At 44.5% G+C, this 23,830-nt stretch overlaps 1 protein-coding gene across 1 annotated transcript in view; it reads right to left on the bottom strand.

The window, feature by feature from the left end:
• ARHGAP44 (Rho GTPase activating protein 44) overlaps nt 1–23,830 on the bottom strand; it is a 261,012-nt gene that overhangs the window by 32,960 nt on the left and 204,222 nt on the right. The window contains exons 9-13 of the mRNA XM_064271800.1: nt 22,127–22,208; nt 20,733–20,860; nt 8,035–8,146; nt 7,545–7,626; nt 2,092–2,172 (exon numbers count right to left, since the gene is read on the bottom strand). Of these exons, the coding sequence (XP_064127870.1) occupies nt 2,092–2,172; nt 7,545–7,626; nt 8,035–8,146; nt 20,733–20,860; nt 22,127–22,208 (485 nt within the window). The remainder of the gene's footprint in view (nt 1–2,091; nt 2,173–7,544; nt 7,627–8,034; nt 8,147–20,732; nt 20,861–22,126; nt 22,209–23,830) is intronic.

Raw genomic sequence — 23,830 nt, 5'->3', positions numbered from 1 at the left:
TCATATGATTCCATTTGTATGAAATGTCAAGAACAGGCAAATCCATAGAGACAGAAAGCAAATGAGTGATTACTGGTGGCTGGGAGGAGAGGAGGGAGAAATGAGAAGAGACTACTAATGGGTGCAGGTTTTCTTTTCGGGGTGATGAAATGTTCTAAAATCAGAGAGTGATGACTGCACAACTCCGAATATACTAAAACCCACTAAATTCTGTATCTAAAAGGGTGAACTTTATGGTATGTGAATTATATCACATAAACCTGTTATTAAAAAAAAAAGAATCAATGAAGAAGCTATGCACAAAAAACAGCTCTGGAAAATCCTACTAAAAATCTGCCAGGCTCTGACAAGAGGGCCCACTGCCCAGGGGCACGTGTTTCTCCCTGGACTCTCAGTTACAAAATGCCATCTCCTAAGCCCGTTTTGCTTGGATCACAGTGAAATGACTTCCTCGGGGGGTTTTATTCATCTTCTGACAGCCCAGCAGAAAGACCACCCAACTCAGGATCCAACCACGTATCACTTGGCTGTCACTGTGCCAACCTGCCCACAGCTATTCTTGACTGCTTCTCACCCTCCAAGAGCCCACACACATTGGACCAGGACATGGCGTCTACAATGACAGCAGACCATCCACAGGCTGGCAGTGGCCTATGATACAGTCATTGTGGTAAAATATGTATGGCACGTATTTTGTCCTTTTAACCATTTTTGAGTGCACAATTCGGTGGCATTAATTACATTCACCATGACGTGCAACCATCAACCACAATGGCAACTGGTTTGGAAACTGAAACTCAGTACCCATTGAGCCATAACTCCCCAGGCCCCCTCGTCCCCGCCCCGGTAGCCACTAATCTACTCCCTGTCTCTGTGCCTTTCTCTAATCTAAATATTTACTTAAGTAAGATCATACAATATCTGTCCTTTTGTATCTGCCTTATTTCACTCAGCATGTTTCCAAGGTTCATCCACGTTGGAGCATGTATCAGGACTTCATTTCTCTTTATGGCCAAGTAACATTCCATTGCATGTAAACCACATTTTGTTCATCCGTTCGTCCATTCATGAACACGTGGGTTGTTCCCACCTTTTGGCTATTGTGAATAATGCTGCAATGAACGCTGATGTACAAGTATCTGTCTGAGTCTCTGCTTTTAATTCCTTCGGGTACATATGCTCTTGGGATTTTTAACCGGAAAACAAAGATAATCAGGCAGTTGGCAGCAGGAGCTGAAGCTGAAAATACACATTGGAAGAAGCACTGCAGCGAGGTGGCAGGGCTGGGAGCGGTGCTGGCGAGAGAGAGTGAGGAGGAAGTAGAAAGTGTGAAGAAGCAGAAACCAGGGTAGAGAGAAGATCTACAGAGTAGCGAGAGGTACAAGCCCGGGTTAGCAGGAAAAGTGAGAGGCAGATGCAGACATCTGGAAGACAACTGGGCCTGGTGAATGCCGGAGCACTAGAGACTATTCCCCACAGTCTGTGCTTCCTGTGGACTAGCTCAAGGGCGTTTCTGCCTCCTATGGCTCCGGGGTGGTCAGTTCTCCCAGGTATCCATGAACACCCAACTTTACAATAAATCTCCAATCTTTTAAAATCACTCGAGTATTCATCTTTGCCCCTTTCAAAGACCGGAGCTAAATTAGCCAATGGCTAGTTACCAACCAAAACCAAACCCACTGCCATCGAGTTGATTCTGACTCATGGTGACCCCATGTGTTACAGAGTAGAACTGTTCCATAGGGTTTTCTTGGCTGTAAACTTAAAGGAAGCAGGTCACCAGGCCTGTCTTCCCAGGTGTCTCTGGGTGGGTTTGAACACCAACCTCTTGCCAAGTATTTGTGCACTTAACCATTTGTTAGTTACCCTCAAAAGTCACATAGCTTCTTCAAGTCTGTCTCATCTGCAAAATGGTAGTAATCATCCTGCCCTGCCTCCCAGAGTCGTTTCAGGGTGGAAACAGCCGGTACATACAAACAACGCTTGGACGCTGTACTGTGGTACACAAGACAGTGACCCTCACTTTTAGCCAGGACTCCATGTGTCTGGGACTTAAATAAACACAGCCAAGTATCTTAAGGGTCCACTCACCGGATGTTGTTGTGATTGGCCTTGGGTAGTTTTTCACAAGCATTCCACAGAGCCTGAAGCCTCTTGTCTTGCTCCTGGATACTGGGGAATTAATAGAAAAAGCCATCGGTTGAACACGGAACAATGAAGTACCACTGGTGGTCACCTTAGCCCATCCCTGTAATAATTGAGCATGAGGAACCAACTGATGTTACTGACAGTATCAGCCAGCTATTATTAACATTTCTTATGATTGCTTCCCCTTCCATGCTTTCCTTCTGTCTTGTCCTGTGCTGTTTTAAAAATAGACTTTGTTTTTTAGAGCAGTTTTAGGTTTACAGAAAAACTGAACAGAAAGTACAGAGAGTTTCCATATATTCCCCCTTCCCATATCCTCCCCACAACTTTCCCTATTATTAACATCTTGCATTAGTGTGATACACTTGTTACAATTAGTAAACCGATACCAATACATTACCACTAACTACAGTCCATACTTCAGTGTTTGCTCTTTGTGTTGTGCAGTGCTTATGGGCTTTGAGAAGGGCATCAAGCTGTGGGTCCACCCTTACAGTATCACAGAGAATAGTTTCACTGCCCTAAAAACGCCCTGTGCACCACCTAGTCAGCTTTCTCCTCTGTCCCCTGGACCCCTGACAAACAAGGATCTCTTTACTGCTTCAGTGGTTTTGTCTTTTCCAGAAACATCCTATAGCTGGAATCCCACAGTATGTAGCCTTTTGAGACTGGCTTCTTTCACTTAGCAACAAGCATTTAAGGTTCCTCCATGTCTTATCGTGGCTTGGTAGCTCCTTTGGTTTTCTTGCTAAGTGATACTCCCATCCACCACCCGTCCGTCGGTTTGCCGTCCTGTGGTGGGTTACGTGTCACTGTGAGGCTGGAAGCTGGGCCGCTGGTGTTTCATGAGCCGACAGTCACCCACAGTGGATGAGTTTCAGCAGAGCTTTTAGACTATGACAGACTAGGACGAAAGGCCTGGCAGTCTACTTCCAAAGATCACCAAATGAAAACCTTAAGGATCACAACAGGACATTGTCTGACTCGCTTGTTTTGAACGTGTCATCAGGAGGGATCAATCTGCTGGAGAAGGACATCATGTTTGGCGAAGTAGAGGGCCAAAGAGGGCATGGGAGACCTTGGTGAGATGGACTGACAAAAGCTGCCATGATGGACTCAAATGTCCCAGCAATCATGAGAATGGCACCGGACGAGCAACGTTTCAATCTATTGTGCAAAGGTTACCACGAGCTGGAGTCCACTAGGTGGCAACAACAACAACGACACCCCACCGTATGGATGTACCACAGTTTACCCATTGACCTACTGACGGACATCTTGGTTGCTTCCAAGTTTTGGAAATTATGAATAAAGCTGCTGTATGTCCTGTGTGATTTTACGAAAGCTTGACTTGCACAGGTCACGATGTCATGAGTGAATGTGTGCCACAGTAGCAAGTGAGGACAGGAGGACAGAGGCCAGAGACCTGCTCTGGAGGAGGAAGGGGACCAAAGGCCACGGTGGCGTCGGGGGTACAATGCTGACACAGAGACACAGGACACTAGGCAGGGAGTTCAGCCTGCTTCTGCTCCCTGGTGGCAGCCTGTTGTCCAGACCAACACGTGTTATTTAATGTGTATTAAGTTCCCCAGCATCTGGCACATAACAGAAGCTTAGTGAGTACAGTACACGAGCTTGATATCCACCAGCTGCCGCGGTGCTGACTCCGACTCATAGCAACCCCGTGTGTGTCAGAGCAGAACTGTTATCCGCAGGGTTTTCAACAGCTGAATTTTGAGGTGCCTTGGACGAAAGGTCTGGTGATCTATTTCTGAAAATCAGCCACTGAAAACCCTATGGAGCACAGCTCTACTCTGACACACATGGGGTCACCATGAGTTGGAACTGACTATATTTGGTTGTTGTTGTTACTCTGCAGCACTCTATCACACAAGCGTTTATCTGGCTTGCCATGATGTGTCCTTGAAATTTCACACCATCCTGCAGTGCCCTGGGAACCCCCGACTTTAGCCCTCACTGTTTCCCTGGCTCCACCTCCAGCTCCTGGAGGTGCCATCCAGGGCTGACCTGCCTGTGTCCTGCTGGGTCTGCCTGAAGTATGATTCCCTGTAAAGGCTGGTGCTTCCCTTTGGTGACACTCAGCTTCTTCACCAGAGGTCAATGATTATCCAACCAACACCCTCGAGAACTTTGGAAAAAGAGTCCAGACCAATTATGCAGTCACTGACATAAAGGTCCAGGCATTGGTATAACTTAAAAGCTCTCCAGTAGACGCTGATGCACACATGGGGATGGAAACCACTGCTCTAAGCGAAATTTCTCTCTTTAGGCAATGTGACCTCAACAGCAAGAGCCATCATTCCCGGGAGTCTTTAGGGACTACGTGCATATCCTCCAGAAGCAGAAATGAGCCCTGTTTTCCTTGGTTCAAAGACACTGACCCCTTGGAGGCATCTGGATCAGTCCTATTTCTTAACAAAGACACATCTTTGCAAGTGAGCTGGGAACCAGGGTCTCTCAGATAGGCCTGCCTTTCTCTAGTCTTATAGGTCAAGGTCACTTGTATGTTCAGTAGTTAAAATGGACAGTTTTGGCCAAAGACTGTGTTCTCCCTTGACTTCACTTTTAGGACCAAAGTCTTGGCCTGGAGAGGCATAAAGTCCTGTGGTTAAGACAATGGCTCTGTGGTTAAGACAACATCTCTGGAACCAGACTCCCTGGACTCGGATCCTGGTTCTGCCATGTGTTGTTGTTATTGTTAACTGCCGTCAAGTCGACCCTGACTCATGGCGACCCCCACGCACAACAGAACGAAATGCTTCCTGGCCCTGCACCATTCCCACGATTGGGTACGGACTAGACCACTGCGATCCATAGGGTTTTCACGGGCTGACTTGTGGCAGTAGATGGCCAGGACTTTGTTCCTAGCCAGTCTGTCTGAGCCTCGAAGCTCCGTCGAAACCTGTTCAGCATTGTAGCAACACACAAGCCTCCACTGGCCAACGGGTGGTGGCTGCACATGAGGTGAACTGGCCAAGAATTAAACCGAGTTTCCCCCATGGGAGGTGAGGATTCCCACCAATGCTGTCTTCTGTCATTTATTAGCCGGGTGATATCTGGCCAGTTACATACCTGTTCTATGCCTCAAATTCCTCATCTATGAAGTGGGGAAAACAGAACAACCCGCTTCATAGGGTTGTTATGAGAATTAAGTGAGTTAAAAACATATAATGAGCTCAGAATCCTGCCAAGCTTTTCGTTTACTCAATAAATGGTACTGGATTATTGACATCACTTCTGAACTTGGCACTCACTCTCCACATGAGATGTAAGAACACCATCCCTTCAGCCAGCCACGTAAGATGCAGAATCTCTACCCTACTGTGGAAAAACAGTACGTATGCAACTTGACTGGAGCTAGCTTTCTCTAACTCTAGACATACAAGCCTGGCTTCACTTCTGGGTCAGCCCCCAGTTCTTAAGGAAGTCGATGGGTTGGCATCAGAGACAAACTTCAGGGTTCTTTCTGACAGGCTAAGCTACCTGCTCTTTAGAGCTACATCCCATGAATAGGAATCTCTTGAAATCATTTCCTTTCCTGGGCACCTAGCTGAGATAGTTATTCACTCCAGTCCTACTCTGATAAAGTGTTCTCTTTCCCTCATCTCTTCTCCTGGACTCTACACTCATCTCCCTGCTGTCCTCCTTCTGGTGCCAATTCATACCCCAATGCTTTCTGTTTCCTCAGTAGCAATGGCCACTCAGTAAAAACAGACTTCTCCAAACGGCAGCATTTACTGAAAATAGTTCTTGCCTATAGCCAAATGGAATGTATAGTAGAGTCCACATGCATGTCTAAACTGAGGAAAGTGGCCGGGAATCAAAAAGGAAAACCATGCTTAGGAGCCACAAATGTGGCATGGCTGTGGCACTGCCTGCTTTGCCCCAGACCACTGGCTCTCCATACATTCTCCATCTTCCCAAGACTAGAGTCTTTAGTCTTTCTTCCTCCTGTGGCCCCCTGGCTGAGGGCCTCTCCCTCTGGCTCATCTTCAGGAGACTGGAACAGGGTCCAGGGCCCACACGCTATTAGTATTATTATTTTTTTTTATTGCGGTGAAAACTTACGCACCAAAACATTCCCCAGCAAAACAACTTCAACATTTATAACTCCACAAACTGTTTTTTGTTAGTTATTAATTACTTCCAACACCTGTCTTTCATTGGTGGCTTGGGTATTATCATGATACTGGAAGTTCTGACAGTGTTATTCGAAGTACCGGTAGGGTCACCCCCAGCAGTCAGGTTTCGGCAGAACTCCCAGACTAAGACGCACTGCGAAGAAAGGTCTGACGATCTACTTTCGAAAGTCAGCCAGTGAAAACCTTATGGATCACAACAGAACACTGCTCAACTTGCTTGCTTTGGACATATCATCAGGAGGGCTTCATTGCTAGAGGAGGACATCGTGTTTGGTAAAGTGTAAGGCCAGCGAGGGCAAGGAGAACCTTGGTGAGATGGATTGGCAAAACAGCTACAACAATGGATTTGAAAATGCCAGCACACACGAGGATGGCCTGGGAATGGACCACATTTCATTCTGTTGTAGAAAAGGTTGCCATGAGTTGGAGTCAACTCAATAGCAGCTACCTACATCTATTTATTAATTAGTTGTTTCCAAAATATACAGTATTATTTTGATTGTGTTGGGTGCTTGTTTTTTCTTTTTACAAAAATGGAGTCTATGTGTCCCTGTTAACTGCTTTATTTCACTCAACAATAAATCTTCATGTCTTATCATGTGTGAAGAGGAGCGGTATCTATTTTTAACTGCTGCACAGCATACCACAGTTTTCATCACTCCCCACCACCCTAATCATGAACCTTCTGTTATTTCTAGGCTTTTGTAATTCCAAATAACTGTACATGCCTCTTCATTGGTAGTTCAGTGGTAGAATACTCGCCTTCCATGCAGGAGACTCGGGTTCGATTCTCAGTCAATACACCTCACGTGCAGCGACCACCTGTCTCTCCATGGAGGTTAGCGTGTTGCTATGATGCTGAACAGATTTCAGCAGAGCGTCCAGACTAAGACAGTCCAGGAAGGAAGGCCTGGCAACCTACTTCCAAAAATTATCCAGTGAAAACCCTATGGATCGCAATGGTCGGATCCACAGTCAATCACAGGGACGGTGCAGGACCAGGCAGCATTTGCTCCATTATACACGGGGTTGATATGAGTTGGGGGCCAACCCCACGGTAGCCAATGACAACAACAACTACAACACGCCTCTCCGGCACACGCACAAGCGTTTCTCCAGGAGAAACACCAAGGAACGGATTGGTGGATCACAGGTTACATGCTCCTCTACTTTCAATAAATACTTCCCAGTAAATGCCCACCCACATGACACCCCAAAACTTGGTGTACTCACTTGGAAGCCTGAATCCACTCGTCATACAGTTCAAAGGTCATGAGAGGTTCCGGCAATTCTCGGAGGTAAGACTTTAGAGCTCCTGGCAGAAAGACAATATTGGCCGTGAGCAGTTATGACATGGCAGAGACATGCTCGCACCCGCCAGCATGGCCCTGTGGGTCACATCCAGGAATGGGCTTCCTGACCATACAGCAAGATCAAATGGTCCCCACGTGAATGGATCTCAGCTTCCGGCAGTGGGTCTGGGACGACCATCTCCTTGGCCTCCCCACTCTTACTTCCCACCGTCCTGGCACACTGAGGAGGCCCCCTTCAAGGGGTCACAACCACCAGGCCTGGAGCTGGACCCTAAGTGGACACATGAGGAGCAGATAGAGGAGGCTCTGGCTCAGTGTCCCTGACATGCAGCCACATCTCCTCATGCTCACCCCTGCCCTGCGAGCCTCTACATCACAGGGAGCCCCTCGCTAAGAGGCTGTGGCCCCACCTGCAATGGCGTGGGGATCGGCCGAGTACTCCTGCACATCCAGCACACAGCAGTCCAGGGCAGCTTTCAGCTTCTTCAGCTTGGATGCAGAGGGGGCGACTCGGAAAAGTCCCTACCAACAGGACAGAAAGGTCAGTGGACAACCTGCAACCGAAGCATGCAAATGCAAAACAGTCTACCCATTCCTCTCCTCAAGACCCCCTAGACACATTTTGCTTAACACCATTATTCGATATTGTAGCTGCCTGTTTTCTAAACATTGTCTTCTTCAGATAATACCAACTTGAGTGTAGGAACCAGGTCTTACCCACTGCTGTGTGCCCAGTGTCTAGGGCCTGGTGTGGCATATGGTACTCGTTCCTTAAGTACTTGTAGGATAAGCAAACCTTGGGCACTGAGACTTCCTGTTTACGTACACTGGAGAATGTGGGTGAGCCCTGGTCAGACTTGAGAGTCTAGTACGTTGCATGTGAAAAGGTCTACAAGGTGTGTGTGTGTGATTGTGTGTGTTGGTGGTGGCAGTGAATGGAGACTCCTGACACCACTGAGTGTGTTATGGATTGAACTGCAGCCCCCACTTCCCCAAAAGGTATGTTGACATCCTAATCCCCAGGAGCCGTGAACATGACCTTGTTTGGAAACAGAGTATCTGCAGATGTTGCCAGTTAACAGGTCATACTGCAGTAGGGTAGGTCCTAATCCAATACAACAGGTGTCCTTCTAAAAAGAGGGAAAAGACACAGAGACAGATGCAGTAGGAAGATGGCCAGGAGAAGTTGAGGGCAAAGACTGGAGTGATGCTGCCACAGGCCATGAAATGCCTAGAGCTACCAGAAGCTGGGACAGGCAAGGAAGGGTCTTCCCCTAGAGCCTTCAGAGACAGGATGGTCTTGCCAGTACCCTGAATTTGGACTTGTGGCCTCCAGCACTGTGAGATAATAAATCCCTGTTGTTTTAAGCCACAAAGTTTATGGTACTTCGTTAAGGCAGCCCTAGAATACTAAGCCATGGTGGCCAGAGGCAAGAGGGGAGCCAGGAAGCAGAGGCAGAGGTTGCTGCAAGGAGGGCTGGAAGAGTAACATCACGGGCAGCAACGTGGTCAGAGGGCTGGACCAAGTCGTGGGGTTTGTCAGTCTGGAGGTCCTGGAGGATTGCTGAGAGCAGTGGCAGCCCAGTGGTGAGGACAAGGCAACACTGTAGGGAGCAGAGCAGTGAGTGAGTGGTGGTTTCATGCAGAAGAAGCAGAGAACATTGAGTTTTCTCAAGAAACGGGGCAGCACAGAAAACAAAACCAAAGAGCATGGGAAGGAACGTGAGGGCTGAGGAAGGTTCTCTTCCCTAGGCTAGGAGAAACTCAAGCACATGTGTTGCTAGGGAGAAAAGCAGGAGAGGACACAAGACAGAGAGTGAGGTGTGGTGAGAGGCAGAAGGCCCTGAAAAAGGGCAGAGAGGAAAAAGTTAGGGAACCAGATAGCAGATACAAGAGTCCGTTCAAGAATCAGTTCACATGGACCAGATACTTGATGATATGAATACCGTTATTTTTTAGGTGTAACAACACTATTAGAGTTACAGTAAAACCTGAGAAAGCTGGGACCTGTGTAAGGCGGAAACCTGTCAGAAAGGAAAACTCAACTTCCACTAACACGAGCAAAAGAAAAGGGGTAAGACTGCACCCTGTCAAAGGCGGAAAACTTGTGAGACCCAGAAAAACAGGGCAGTCCCGTTGAGCTCCAGCTCTCACAGGTTGCAATGTATATTTAAAAACATTTCTTATCTTTTAGAGATACACACTCAAGTATTTACAAATGAAATAATATAATATCTAGAATTTGCTTCAAAATATCCAGGACAGATGTGGAGGGCAGAAAACGGGAGATAGAGATGTACAATATCAACCATAAGGTGGGTGATGAGGCTTATTATCTTATCTTTATATGTTAAACATCTTCCATAATGTCAAGAAGGAAAAAAAATGATGGGGAAAAAAAAGGACCAGTTCACCTCCCTCCATGAAGTGATCTCTCAGGGACTGTACAGTCTGTCCCACCTTTTAATGGACAACCAAAAAAGCAAAAACCAAACCCGTGGCTGCTGAGTCGATTGTGACGCATAGCGACCCTATAGGACAGAGTAGAACTGCCCCACAGGGTTTCCAAAGAGTGGGTGGTGGATTCAAACTGCCAACCTTTTGGTTAGCCGCTGAGTTGTTAACCACTACGTCAATGGATGATACCCATGAAAATGCCTGATGTTATAAATTGAACTGTGCCCCTCAAATAGTTACGGTGAAGTCCTAACTTCTGTATCTGTTTGAAATACGGGTTTCTTTTGTAATGTTAAAGAGGTTATACCAGAGTAGGGCGAGTCCTGAACCTCGTCCCTTCAGAATGGTGTCTTAAACAAAAAGCAAGGGGGATGACAGATACCATGTGAGGGCAAAAGGATCACCAAGTATTACCAGCAGACACCAGAAACTAGGACAGTGGCCCACAGAAGGAAATGACCTGACCAAGGTCCTAATTTGTTCTCAGCCTCCAGAGCTGTGAGAAAATACATTTCTGTTCTTTAAAGCCACCCATGTGTGGCACTACTGTTATGACAACACTAAGTAACGAAGACACCTGGTGCAGAAAAAGAGGTCAAAAAGCATTTATTCCCATTCCTTCTGCATATCCACAGTCTAGAACAGGGCCTGGGATACAGGAGGCAAAAAGAAAAAAAACATGCTGGCATTGATCTCAACTCATGGCAACCCCATGTGTTACAGAAGAGAACTGCTCTAGCGGGTTTTCTTTGCTGTAATCTTTATGGAAGCAGGTCACCAAGGCCTTTCTTCCATGGTGGCGCTGGGTGAGTTTGAACCACCAACCTTTAGGTTAGTAGCTGGGTGCGAACCATGTGTGCCACTCAGGGATCTTTTATACGAGAGGAGATAGTCAACATATATTTAAATGTTCATTGGCTGCCTTCTCTTCCACAGCATTTACAGTTTGCTCCAGTTCTAAGGGGCAAAAGACCTACAGACTACTTTAGATTAATCAAGTTTACTTAATAGATACCAGACTCATCTCTCCCAATAAGTTTTGGAGCCTGCTATCTCATACTCTTTCCAACATTGCTGACTAATGAATGCATAAAAACGAACCCAAACCCACTGCTGTCAAGTCGATTCCAACTCATAACAACCCTGTAGGACAGAGAACTGCCTCATGGAGTTTCAAAGGAGTGCCTGGAGGATCTGAACTGCCGACCTCTTGGTTAGCAGCCGTAGCACTTAACCACTACGCCACCAGGGTTTCCAAATGCATAGCATAGACAAAATAAACACTGATTGACTGATTGGTGCAGAGGAAGAAGACAGTGTTAAACAGCCTACACAAGAAGCCAAAAACAAGAGTTATCTTCCAGGAGAGGATTTACACAGCAATAAAAGAGCAGTCGTCAATTTCTCATACACCTTTTTCAGGTGTAGCTGGCTCTTAAAGAGTACTTCCTCATGACTCTATCCATCACATTTTCAGAATCTCTAGAAAAGAGTTATGATTAAAAGGGTTAAGAGATCTATTTTGAAAATTAAGAAACTGGAGGCGGAACCAAGATGGCGGAATAGGCGCTTCCAGTGAGCCCTCTTTACAACAAAGTGAAACTAATGTATTTGTGACAGCTGGGAGCCCTGAGCATCAAAGGCAAGCTTAGAAAACGAACTGAGGGGCAGGGGGAGGAAGAGACCGTTCAAAGTAGACAGGAGTTACCGGACCTGAATCGCAGGGAGACCTCAGGCACCATTCCTGGAATGGCGGTGGTGGCACTGGTGGCAGCAGGCTGGTACTAGCGTTTGGCCGCAGTTTTCTCAGGGAGAAGCAGCCAGCCACACAGCCTACTCACACCTCCAGAACCTGAGGAGAATGGCGCTCTCGGCAAAAGCTAAGTACTTGCGTATCTTTTATCGTGCCCCCCCACACCCCCAAGCTGGCCTCAGCGACTGAAGCCCTGGGCCTGAGATAGACCCTGGTGAGCACCCAGAGCCATCCTCCCGGCTGTGGGGAAGGAAAAAAATTTGCAATTGTAGGGGAAGAGATAATTTGCTAGCTCCATTAACCGGGGAAGCTCAGGGCAGAAGTGGCTCCTGTCCAGGCATAAACCGCCCGTGGACTTTGCGCACCTTTCCCTTCTGCATGCACCTGTGTGGGCCGATTTCGAGAGAACAGGCCCTTGCTGGCAAACTCCAACCATTTCAGCTGTGCGGTGAAGAGGTGGGTGTTTGACGTTTGACATTGCTTTGCCTATTAAACAAGGTCCTCACCTACCCACATCAGGGACCTAAGGACTGGTAGCTCCACTCAGGTCACCAAGCCACCCGTGACAGGGGTCCAAAGATAACTGGTACCTCCCAGTCCTTACAACTAAAACTTTGGGTGCCCATGGTCCCTCTGCAGAACCCAGCCACCTGCATGCTCTGGGGAACAGGGACGCGTTTTCCTCAGAGACACTCGGGGGTCGGTTCTCAGCCCTCTGCCTTGTTCAGAGCATGACTCCCCGCTGCAATCAGATACCGGTATATACACCAATCACCCCTGCCCCTCTAAGATGGCAGGACAGAGCCTGTACCACACACTTGATGATCAGCTACCTGGAAACCTGAGCTGAATTCATACAAGAAAACTGAATGGACTCCTAGACTGATATACCTGATAACAGCTCTAGCCAGCTGGAGACAGGACATCAGAGCTCCAAAGGCAAAAATAATCAAGCTAGCTCACTCAACCAACCCATAGGGGTATACCAAAACAAAACAAAGCAAGCAGCTACGACACAGTAAGCAAGCATAAACTAATAAAATAACTTACAGATGTCTCAGAGACAACAGTCAATATCAAGTCACATAAAGAAACAGATGATGATTGCCTCAAGAGGCTCTCAAAACAAAGAATCCAGGGATCTTCTAGATGAAAGTGTATTCTTGGAATTACCAGATGTAGAATACAAAAGTTTAATATACAGAACCCTTCAAGACATCAGGAAGGAAATGAGGCAATACGCAGGACAAGCCAAGGAACACACAGATAAAGCAATTAAAGAAATCAGAAAGATTATTCAGGAACATAATGAAAAGTTTAATAAGCTGGAAAAATCCATAGACAGCAATCAGAAATTCAGAAGATTAACAATAACAGAATTAGACAACTCAACAGAAAGTCAGAGGAGCAGAATTAAGCAAGTAGAAGCTGGAATTTCAGAACTTGAAGATAAATCACTTGGCACTAATATATTTGAAGAAAAGTCAGATAAAAGAATTAAAAAAAAATGAAGAAACCTTAAGAATCATGTGGGACTCTATCAAGAGAAATAACCCACGAGTGATTGGAGTACCAGAACAGGGAGGGCTAACAGAAAATACAGAGAGAATTGTTGAAGATTTGTTGGCAGAAAACATCCCTGATATTGTGAAAGATGAGAAGATATCTATCCAAGATGCTTATCAAACTCCACATAAGGTAGATCTTAAAAGAAAGTCACCAAGACATATTATAATCAAACTTGCCAAAACCAAAGATAGAATTATAAGAGCAGCGAGGGATAAACGAAAAGTCACCTACAAAGGAGAGCCAGTAAGAATAACCTCGGACTACTTGGCAGAAACCACGCAGGCAAGGCAGCAATGGGATGACACATTTAAAAAATTGAAGGAAAAAAATTGCCTGCCAAGAATCATATATCCACCAAAACTGTCTCTTAAATATGAAGGTGAAATTAAGACATTTCCAGATAAACACAAGTTTAGGGAACTTGAAATAACCAAACCAAAACTACAACAGAAATACTAAAGGGAGTTCTTTGGTTAGCAAATCAATAATATCAGGTATCAACCCAACACTAGAACACGGGGCAGAGCAACCAGAAGTCAACCCAGACAGGGAAATCCAAAAAAACAAGATTATTAAAAAAAAAGAAAAGCTCAGAACAGGGTAACAGCGATGTTATTATATAAAAGAAGACAACGTTAAAATAACAAAGAGGGACTAAGAAATGTCATCACACACCTTCCATATGGAGAGGAAGATATGGTGATACAAAGAAATAAAAGTTAGGTTTAAATTTAGAAAAATAGGGGTAAATAATAAGGTAACCACAAAGGAGATAAACTAACCTACTCATCAAAATAGAATACAGGGGAAAATTAGAGACTCAGTGGAAACAAAATCAACAACAACAAATACGAGGAAAGGACAATATATAAAGGAAATCTACTCAGCACATAAAATTAAGTGGGAAAAAGAAACTGTCAACAACACACAAAAAAAGACATCAAAATGCTGGCACTAAATTCATACCTATCCATAATTACCCTGAATGTAAATGGACTAAATGCACCAATAAAGAGACAGAGGGTGGCAGAATGGATTAAAAAAAAAGATCCATCTATATGCCGGCTACAAGAGACACACCTTAGACCTAGAGATACAAACTAAAACTCAAAGGATGGAAAAAAAGCAAACAACAATCCAAACAAGCAGGAGTGGCAATATTAATTTCTGACAAAATAGACTTTAAAGTTAAACCCATCATAAAGTATAAGGAAGGACACTATATAATGATTAAAGGGACAATATACCAGAAAGATAAAACCATATTAAGTATTATGCACCCAATGACAGGGCTGCAAGATACATAAAACAAACTCTATCAGCATTGAAAAGCAAGATAGACAGCTCCACAACAATAGTAGGAGACTTCGACACACCGCTTTCAGTGAAGGACAGGACATCCAGAAAGAAAATAAAGACACGGAAGATTCAAATGCCACAATCAACCAACTTGACCTCGTAGACATATACAGAACACTCCACCCAACAGCAACCAAGTATACTTTCTTTTCCAGTGCACATGGAACATTTTTTAGGATAGACCACACATTAGGTCATGAAGCAAGCCTTAGCAGAATCCAAAACAATGAAATATTACAAAGCATCTTCTCTGACCATAAGGCCATAAAAGTGGAAATCAATAACAGGAAAGGCAGGGAAAAGAAATCAAACACTTGGAAACTGAACAATACCCTGCTCAAAAAAGACTGGATTATAGAAGTCATTAAGGATGGAATAAAGAAATTCAGAGAATCCAATGAGAATGAAAACACTTCCTATCAGAACCTTTGGGACACAGCAAAAGCAGTGCTCCAAGGCCAATTTATATCAATAAATGCATACATCCAAAAAGAAGAAAGGGCCAAAATCAAAGAATTATCCCTACAACTTGAACATATAGAAAGAGAGCAACAAAAGAAACCCACAGGCACCAGCAGAAAACAAATAATAAAAATTAGAGCTGAACTAAATGAAATAGAAAACAGAAAAACAATTGAAAGAATTAACAAGACCAAAACCTGGTTCTTTGAAAAAAACCAGCAAAATTGATAAACCACTGGCCAAACTGACAAAAGAAAAACAGGAGAGGAAACAAAGAACCTGAATAAGAAATGAGAGGGGTGATATTACGACAGACCCAAATAAAATAAAAACAATCATATCAGATTACTATGAAAAACTGTACTCAAATTTGAAAACCTAGAAGAAATGGATGAATTCCTAGAAGCACACTACCTACCTAAACCAGCACTAACAGAGGTAGAACAACTAAATAGACCCATGACAAGAGATTGAAAAGGTAATCAAAAAACTCCCAACAAAAAAAAGCCCTGGTTCAGGGCGGCTTCACTGCAGAGGTCTACCAAACTTTCAGAGAAGAGTTAACACCACTACCACTAAAGGTATTTCAGAGAACAGAAAAGGACGGAATACTACCACTGATTCCATGAAGCCACCATATCCCTGATACCAAAACCAGGTAAAGATACCACAAGAAAAGAAAATTATAGACCTTTATCCCTCCTGAACATACAGGCAAAAATCCTCAACAAAATTCTAGGCAATAGAATTCAACAACATATCAAAAAAAATAGTCACCATGACCAAGTGGGATTCATACCAGGTATGCAGGGATGGTTCAACATTAGAAAAACAATTAATGGAATCCACCACATAAATAAAACAAAAGACAAGAATCACATGATTCTATCAATTGATGAAGAAAAGGCATTTGACAAAGTTCAACACTCATTAAAAAAAAAAAAAAAAAAACAAAACTCAGCAAAACAGGAATAGAAGGAAAAATTCCTCAACATAATAAAGGGCATTTATACAAAGCCAACAGCCAACATCACCCTAAATGGCGAGAGCCTGAAAGCATTCCCATTCAGATCGGGAACCAGACAAAGATGCCTTTATCACCACTCTTATTCAACATTGTGTTGGAGGTCCTAGCCAGAGCAAGCAGGCAAGATAAAGAAATAAATGGCATCCAGATTGTCAAGGAAGAAGTAAAAGTATCTCTATGTGCAGATGACATGATCTTATACACAAAAAACCCTAAGGAATCCTCAAGAAAACTACTGAAACTAATAGAAGAGTTCAGCAAAGTATCGGGATACAAAAATCAGTTGGATTCCTCTACACCAACAAAAAGAACATCGAAGAGGAAATCACCAAATCAATGCCATTTACAGTAGCCCCCAAGAAGAAATACTTAGGAATAAATCTTACCAGAGATGGAAAAGACTTGTACAAAGAAAACTACAGTACACTTCTGCAAGAAACCAAAAGAGACCTACATACGTGGAAAAACATACCTTGCTCAAGGATAGGAAGACTTTACATTATAAAAATGTCTATTCTACCAAAAGTAATCTATACATTTAATGCAATTACAATCCAAATACCAACGATGTTCTTTAATGAGATGGAGAAACAAATCACCAATTTCATATGGAAGGGAAAGAGGCCTCGGATAAATAAGGCATTACTGAAAAAGAACAAAGTGGGAGGCCTCACTCTACCTGATTTTAGAACCTATTATACCACCACAGTAGTCAAAACAGCCTGGTACTGGTACAACAACAAATACATAGACCAATGGAACAGAATTGAGAATCCAGACATAAATCCAACCACATATGAGCAGCTGACATTTGACAAAGGCTGCAAAACAGTTAAATGAGGAAAAGACAGTCTTTTTAACAAATGGTGCTGGCATAACTGGATATCCATCTGCAAAAAAATGAAACAAGACCCATACCTTACTCCATGCAGAAAAACTAACTCAAAATGGATGAAAGACCTAAATATAAAATCTAAAATGATAAAGATCATGGAAGAAAAAATAGGCACAACGTTAGGAGCCTTAATACATGGCATAAACAGTATAGAAAACATTATAAAGAATGTAGGAGAAAAACTAGATAACTGGGAGCTCCTAAAAATCGAACACGTATGCTCATCCAAAGACTTCACCAAAAGAGTAAAAAGACTACCTACAGACTGGGAAAAAGTTTTAAGCTATGACATTTCTGATCAGTGCCTGATCTATAAAATCTACATGATACTACAAAAACTCAACTACAAAAAGACAAACAACCCAATTAAAAAATGGGCAAAAGATATGAATAGATACTTCACTAAAGAAGACATTCAGGAAGCTAACAGACACATGAGGAAATGTTCACGATCATTAGCCACTAGAGAAATGCAGATCAAAACTACAATGAGATTTCATCTCACTCCAACAAGGCTGGCATTAACCCAAAAAAACACAAAATAATAAATGTTGTAGAGGCTGTGGAAAGACTGGAACGCTTATACACTGCTGGTGGGAATGTAAAATGGTACAACTGCTTTGGAAATCGATTTGGGACTTCCTTAAAAAGCTAGAGATAGAACTACCATACAATCCAGCAATCCCACTCCTTGGAATATATCCTAGAGAAATAAGAGTGTTTACACGAACAGATATATGCACACCGATGTTTATTGCAGCACTGTTTACAATAGCAAAAAGACGGAAGCAACCAAGGTGCCCATCAATGGATGAATGGATAAATAAATTATGGTATATTCACACAATGGAATAGTACACACCAATAAAGAACAGTGAGGAATCTGTGAAACATTTCATAACATAGAGGAACCTGGAAGGCGTTATGCTGAGTGAAATTAGTTGCAAAAGGACAAATATTGTATAAGACCACTATTATAAGGTTTTGAGAAATAGTTTAAACTGAGAAGAAAGCATTCTTCTGTGGTTTTGAGAGGGGGGAGGGAGGTAGGGTGGGAGAAGGGTATTCACTAATTACATAGTAGATAAGAACTACTTTAGGTGAAGGGAAAGACAGCACACAATACCGGGTAGGTCAGCACAACTGGATTAAATCCAAAGCAGTTTCCTGAATAAACTGAATGCTTTGAAGGCCAGCGTAGCAGGGGCAGGGGCCTGGGGACCATGGTTTCAGGGGACATCTAAGTCAACTGGCATAATAAAATCTGTTAAGAAAACATTCTGCATCCCTCTTTGAAGAGTGGTGCCTGGGGTCTTAAACGCTAGCAAGCAGCCATCCAAGATGAATCAATTGGTCTCAACCCCCCTGGATCAAAGAAGAATGGAGAAGACCAAGGACACAAGGCAATTACAAGCCCAAGGGACAGAAAAGACCACATGAACCAGAGACTACGTCATCCTGAGACCAGAAGAACTAGATGGTGTCCAGCTACAACTGACGACTGTCCTGACAGGGAACACAACAGAGAAAACCCCTGAGGGAGCAGGAGAGCAGTGGGATGCAGACCCCAAATTCTCGTAAGACCAGACTTAATGGTCTGACTGAGACTAGAAGGATCCCTGTGCTCATGGCTTCCAGAACTTCTGTTGGGCCAGGACAAGAACCATTCCAGAAGCCAACTCTTCAGACATGGATTGGACTGGACAACGGGTTGGAGAGGGATGCTGGTGAGGAGTGAGCTACTTGCACCAGGCGGACACTTGAGACTATAGTGGCATCTCCTGTCTGGAGGGGAGACGTGAGGGTAGAGGGGCTTAGAAACTGGCAAAACGGTCATGAAAGGAGAGACTGGAAGGAGGGAGTGGGCTGTCTCATTAGGGGGAGAGTAATTGGGAGTGTGTAGCAAGATGTATATGGGTTTTTGTGTGAGAGACTGACTTGATTTGTAAACTTTCACTTAAAGCACAATAAAAATTATAAAAAACAAACAAAAAAATCAGACTGAGAAACTAACCCTATGAAGTCTCAAACTATAAAAATCAAAACACCCTTTCAGAACCAGCCTTATAAGGAAGAAAAACTGCTGGAAGCAAGTTCCAAAATAAGAGGATAGGGACAAAGGAGAAGGGAACGTTGAAGTAGATCTCAGTAGTAGAGCCATTTGATCATCAAAGTGACCAGCCAACCGGTTGCCACTGAGTGGATTCTAATTCATGGTGATCCCCTGTGCTGCAGAGTGGAACTGCTCCACAGGGTTTTCATGACCATGACCTTTCAGAAGCAGACCACCAGATTTTTCTTCTGAGGGGCTTCTGGGTGGGTCTGAACCACCAACTTTTCTGTGAGGCCATTTAAAAAAAAAAAAAAAAAATCAATTTTTTAAGACAGCAGAAGAGGGAGCTGTGGAGCCATGCAACCCTTAAGACTATCGTGGCCTAACTCTCTTTCCTAAAGCGATAGGAAAACTCATTTCACTTAAAAATAATCAAAGCCCGTATAGAATTATTGGAGCCCTGGTGGTTCAGTGGTTAAGAGCTTGGCTGCTAACCAAAAGGATGGCAGGCTGAATCCACCAGCTGCTCCTTGGAAACCCTATGGGGCAGTTCTACTCTGTCCTATTGGGTCGCTATGAGTCGGAATCAACTTGATGGCATTTAACAACAATAACGACAACATACAGAATTATTAATAAAAAAAGAATTAGGGAAGCTGGCGGAGTGCACACTGAAAGAGAGAGTGGGGGGAAGGAGCGGGCTGTCTCACTAGGGGGAGAGAAATTAGGAGTGTATAGCAAGATGTATATAAATTTTTGTATGAGAGACCAACTTGATCTGTAAACTTTCACTTAAAGCACAATAAAAATTAAAAAAAAAAAATTTACAACAAAGATAAGAACATAAGGGGGCAGGGAAATCAAGTTAATGGAAATGGAACACCAGACCACAAATGTGAGAATGTTCACGGATTGTGAAGAATGTAACCAATGTCACTGAACAACTTGTGTAGAAATTGTTGAATGGGAACCTAAACTGCTATGTAAACCTTCCCTGAAAATACAACAAAATATCATTATTTAAAATTAAGAAACTTATTAAGCCAAAAAAAAAAAATCAGCAGCATGCCCAAAGCAGTTGCCATCGGTGGACTCTGGCTCCTAGCAGCCACACGTGTGTCAGAGCAGAAGTGTGCTCCATACAGCTCTCAGTGGCTGATTTTTCCAAAGTGGATCTCCAGGCCTTTCTTCCAAAGGCCCCCCGGGTGGACTCAAACTGCCAACCTTTTGGTCAGCAGCTGAAAGTGTTAACTGCACCACCCAGGGGCTCCCGAGTCCTACTAAACATGAAGAGAGAATGAAGGACGGCTGGAGGGTGGCCCTAAGTTCCTCATGGTCAAGCAACACCAAAGCATCTCCCCAGTCCCCACTCTCCCTGAGAGAGTGAAGGCTCCTGGGAGAAAACAGGCAGATCTGTGTTGTGCGGGAGAGGGAACTGTGAGCGCAGGGGTAAGGGGTGACAGAGACAGGAGAGGAGAAAAAACCCCAGGGCTCTGTCTGGGGAAGAAGCAGCCTGGCTGTGTGGAGACCCACCTCCTCCTGCATCCCACACTCCAGCAGCATCGTCACACACGCCTCGATGGGGAAGGCAATCTCCCGGCCACTGATGGTCAGGTGCTCCTCCAGGGGCTTCCCGAAGGAAGGCTTTTCCACCCAGGCCTCTGACAGGGAGAGGCAGAAGCAGCCAGCAGTTAGTGCAGGTCAGGTCGCGGATTCAGGACAGTTTCTTTCCTCTTGTCATTCACATCTTCCTAAGTCTAGCTCAGAAACCGAGTCTCCATTTTTGCAGCGTGGGCAACAGTGGAAAGGGAGGGCAGGGCCAAGGACCGACCCGCTGTATCCAAGGCTGCCGGGCTTCATGTCACATGTGCACACCCACACAGTCACATCCACATGGACACACACCCCCCCGTACATGCACACACACACCTACACACTCACACACATACCCACGCACTCACGTACACACACATGTACACTCACCTACGCACACACCCATGCAGTCACCTACACACACCCATGCAGTCACCTACACACACACCTATGCACTCGCCTACACACACACACCCATGCACTCTTCTACACACACACACCCATGTACACTCACCTACACACACACCCATGCAGTCACCTACACACCTATGCACACTCACCTACATACACACCCATGCACTCTTCTACACACACGCACACACCCATGTACACTCAACTACACACACCCAGTCACCTACACACACCTATGCACACACCCATGCACACTCACCTACACACATGCATGCACTCACCTACGCACACACCCATGCAGTCACCTACACACACCCATTCACTCTTCTACACACACGCACACACCCATGCACACTCACCTACACACCCATACACACACACCCATGCACACTCCTACACACACACCCATGCACACACCTACACACACCCATGCACACTCTCCTACACACCCATGCACTCACCTACACACACCCATGCACACTCACCTACACACATGCACACCCATGCACTCACCTACACACGTGCACACCCATGCACACTCACCTACACACCCATACACACACACCCATGCACACTCCTACACACACACCCATGCACACTCTCCTACACAGACACCCATGCACTCCTACACACACACACCCCATGCACACTCACCTACACACACCCATGCACACTCTCCTACACACACGCACAGCCATGCACACTCACACACATTCACACACCCCTGAATCGTCCCTTTAGAGACAAGCATTGAACACACTTTGCTTCGCGGTAACTGGACCAAGTCCCCAGCTTCTTCAATTCTACAGGCTCATTTAAATGTGACCCTTTGGGGCAGAGAGTAAGGGTGCACAAAATAAAGGGGCTCATCTTGTCTCGTGTGGGAAGTCAAGCAAGCTCCCACCCTCCCACCTCCAACTTACCCTGTTGTGCTTTTATCTGAGGCAGCACAGCCTGCAGGAGCGTCAGTGACTTCCTGTGGTATTCAGCTTGCACTTCGATTAGCTGAGAAGACACATGGGCAAGTATTATTCTTTGCCAAAGGGTAGAAAGCCCAGGCTGCTGTGGCTTGCAGAGTGCCCCTGCCTGAAGGGACTGCCTTGCACATGAGGGAAGGACGTAGAGTCCCTGCTCCCTCCTCCAAACCCATAAAATGATGGGCCTGCCTCCTCTTTAGCCTCGTAGCAAAGGAGTGGTGGCGAGTAGAAATTCGGGAGGCACGTGAACCACAGGAAATTGGGGGCCACCCCGGAGCTGGAGCCTGACTTAGAGAGCTTGCCCTCGTTCACCGTTACCGTACCTCACACCCCATCTACCACACAAAAGGGAACAAAGATGTAAGTGCACATATGGATAAGATACTTAGAAATCCATTTGCCTACAAGATCTAGTTAAATGCCATTAGTTTACATGTAGCCATGTTGTTACAAAGTTAGATCAATAATATATAACTGATCAGAAAGCTTGTGGCTTTCTGAGAGGTGAAATCACTCTTGCCAGTGATGTAGACCAAAGATCAAACTCCTTCAAGGTATTCTAATCTGACATTCTATTAACAGAAAAGCTGCTAAAATGTTGGTAAGAGCAGATGCAAAACCATGAACAATGGCTATTCCACTTATTTTCGGGACCCTTCCCTGACCAAAAAAAAAAAATACTGAGAATGTACTGGGGGCTGGGAGGAGTAATAGCTCTGTGTGAACACCTGATGTGGAAGATACTATTATCTTCAAGTAGGACAAAAGTAAAACAACATGGAATTTAAAAAAAAAATCAGAATATTGAAATAAATGGTATACAAATGATAATTAGTCTAATAAAGATCAGAATGTCAAGGGTTCCATTTGTTTTAGAACCACTAAAATTATATATCTGTTGTTGTTAGGTGCCATCAAGTCGGCTTGGACTTATACCGACCCCATGTACGACAGGACAAAACACTACCCGGTCTTTCGCCATCCTCACAATTGTTATATGTGAGCCCACTGTTGCAGCCACTGTGTCAATTCATCTCATTGAGGATCTCTTTTGCACTGATCCTCTACTTTACCAAGCATGATGTACTTCTCCAGGAACCGGTTCCTCCTGATAACATGTCCAAAGTGAGATGAGGTCTCGCCATCCTTGCTTCTAAGGAGCATTCTGGTTGTACTTCTTCCAAGACAGGCCTGTTCGTTCTCCTGGCCATCCATGGTATAATCAATATTCTTTGCCAACACCATCATCCAAAGGCATCAATTCTTCTTTGGTCTTCCTTATTCACTGTCCAGCTTTCACATGCGTTAAGAGGTGAATGAAAATACTATGGCTTGGGTAGACGCACCTTAGTCCTCAAAATGGCATCTTAGCTTTTTAACCCTTTAACGAGGTCTTTTGCAGCAGATCTGCCCAATGCAATATGTTGTTTGATTTCTTGACTGCTGTTTCCATGGGCGTTGACTGTGGATCCAAGTAAAATGAAATCCTTGACAACTTCAATCTTTTCTCTATCACAATGTTGGTCCAGTTGTGAAGATTTTTGTTTTCTTTATGTTGAGACGTAATCCATACCGAAGGCTGTAGTCTTTGATCTTCATCAGTAAGTGCTTCAAGTCCTCTTCACTTTCAGTAAGCAGGGTCCTGTAATC

The sequence above is a fragment of the Loxodonta africana genome, chromosome 18 (assembly GCF_030014295.1).
Source record: "Loxodonta africana isolate mLoxAfr1 chromosome 18, mLoxAfr1.hap2, whole genome shotgun sequence".
NCBI lineage: Eukaryota > Metazoa > Chordata > Mammalia > Proboscidea > Elephantidae > Loxodonta > Loxodonta africana.
Note: the sequence above shows the minus strand (reverse complement) of the source record. Positions and strands in the feature narration are given on the sequence as shown.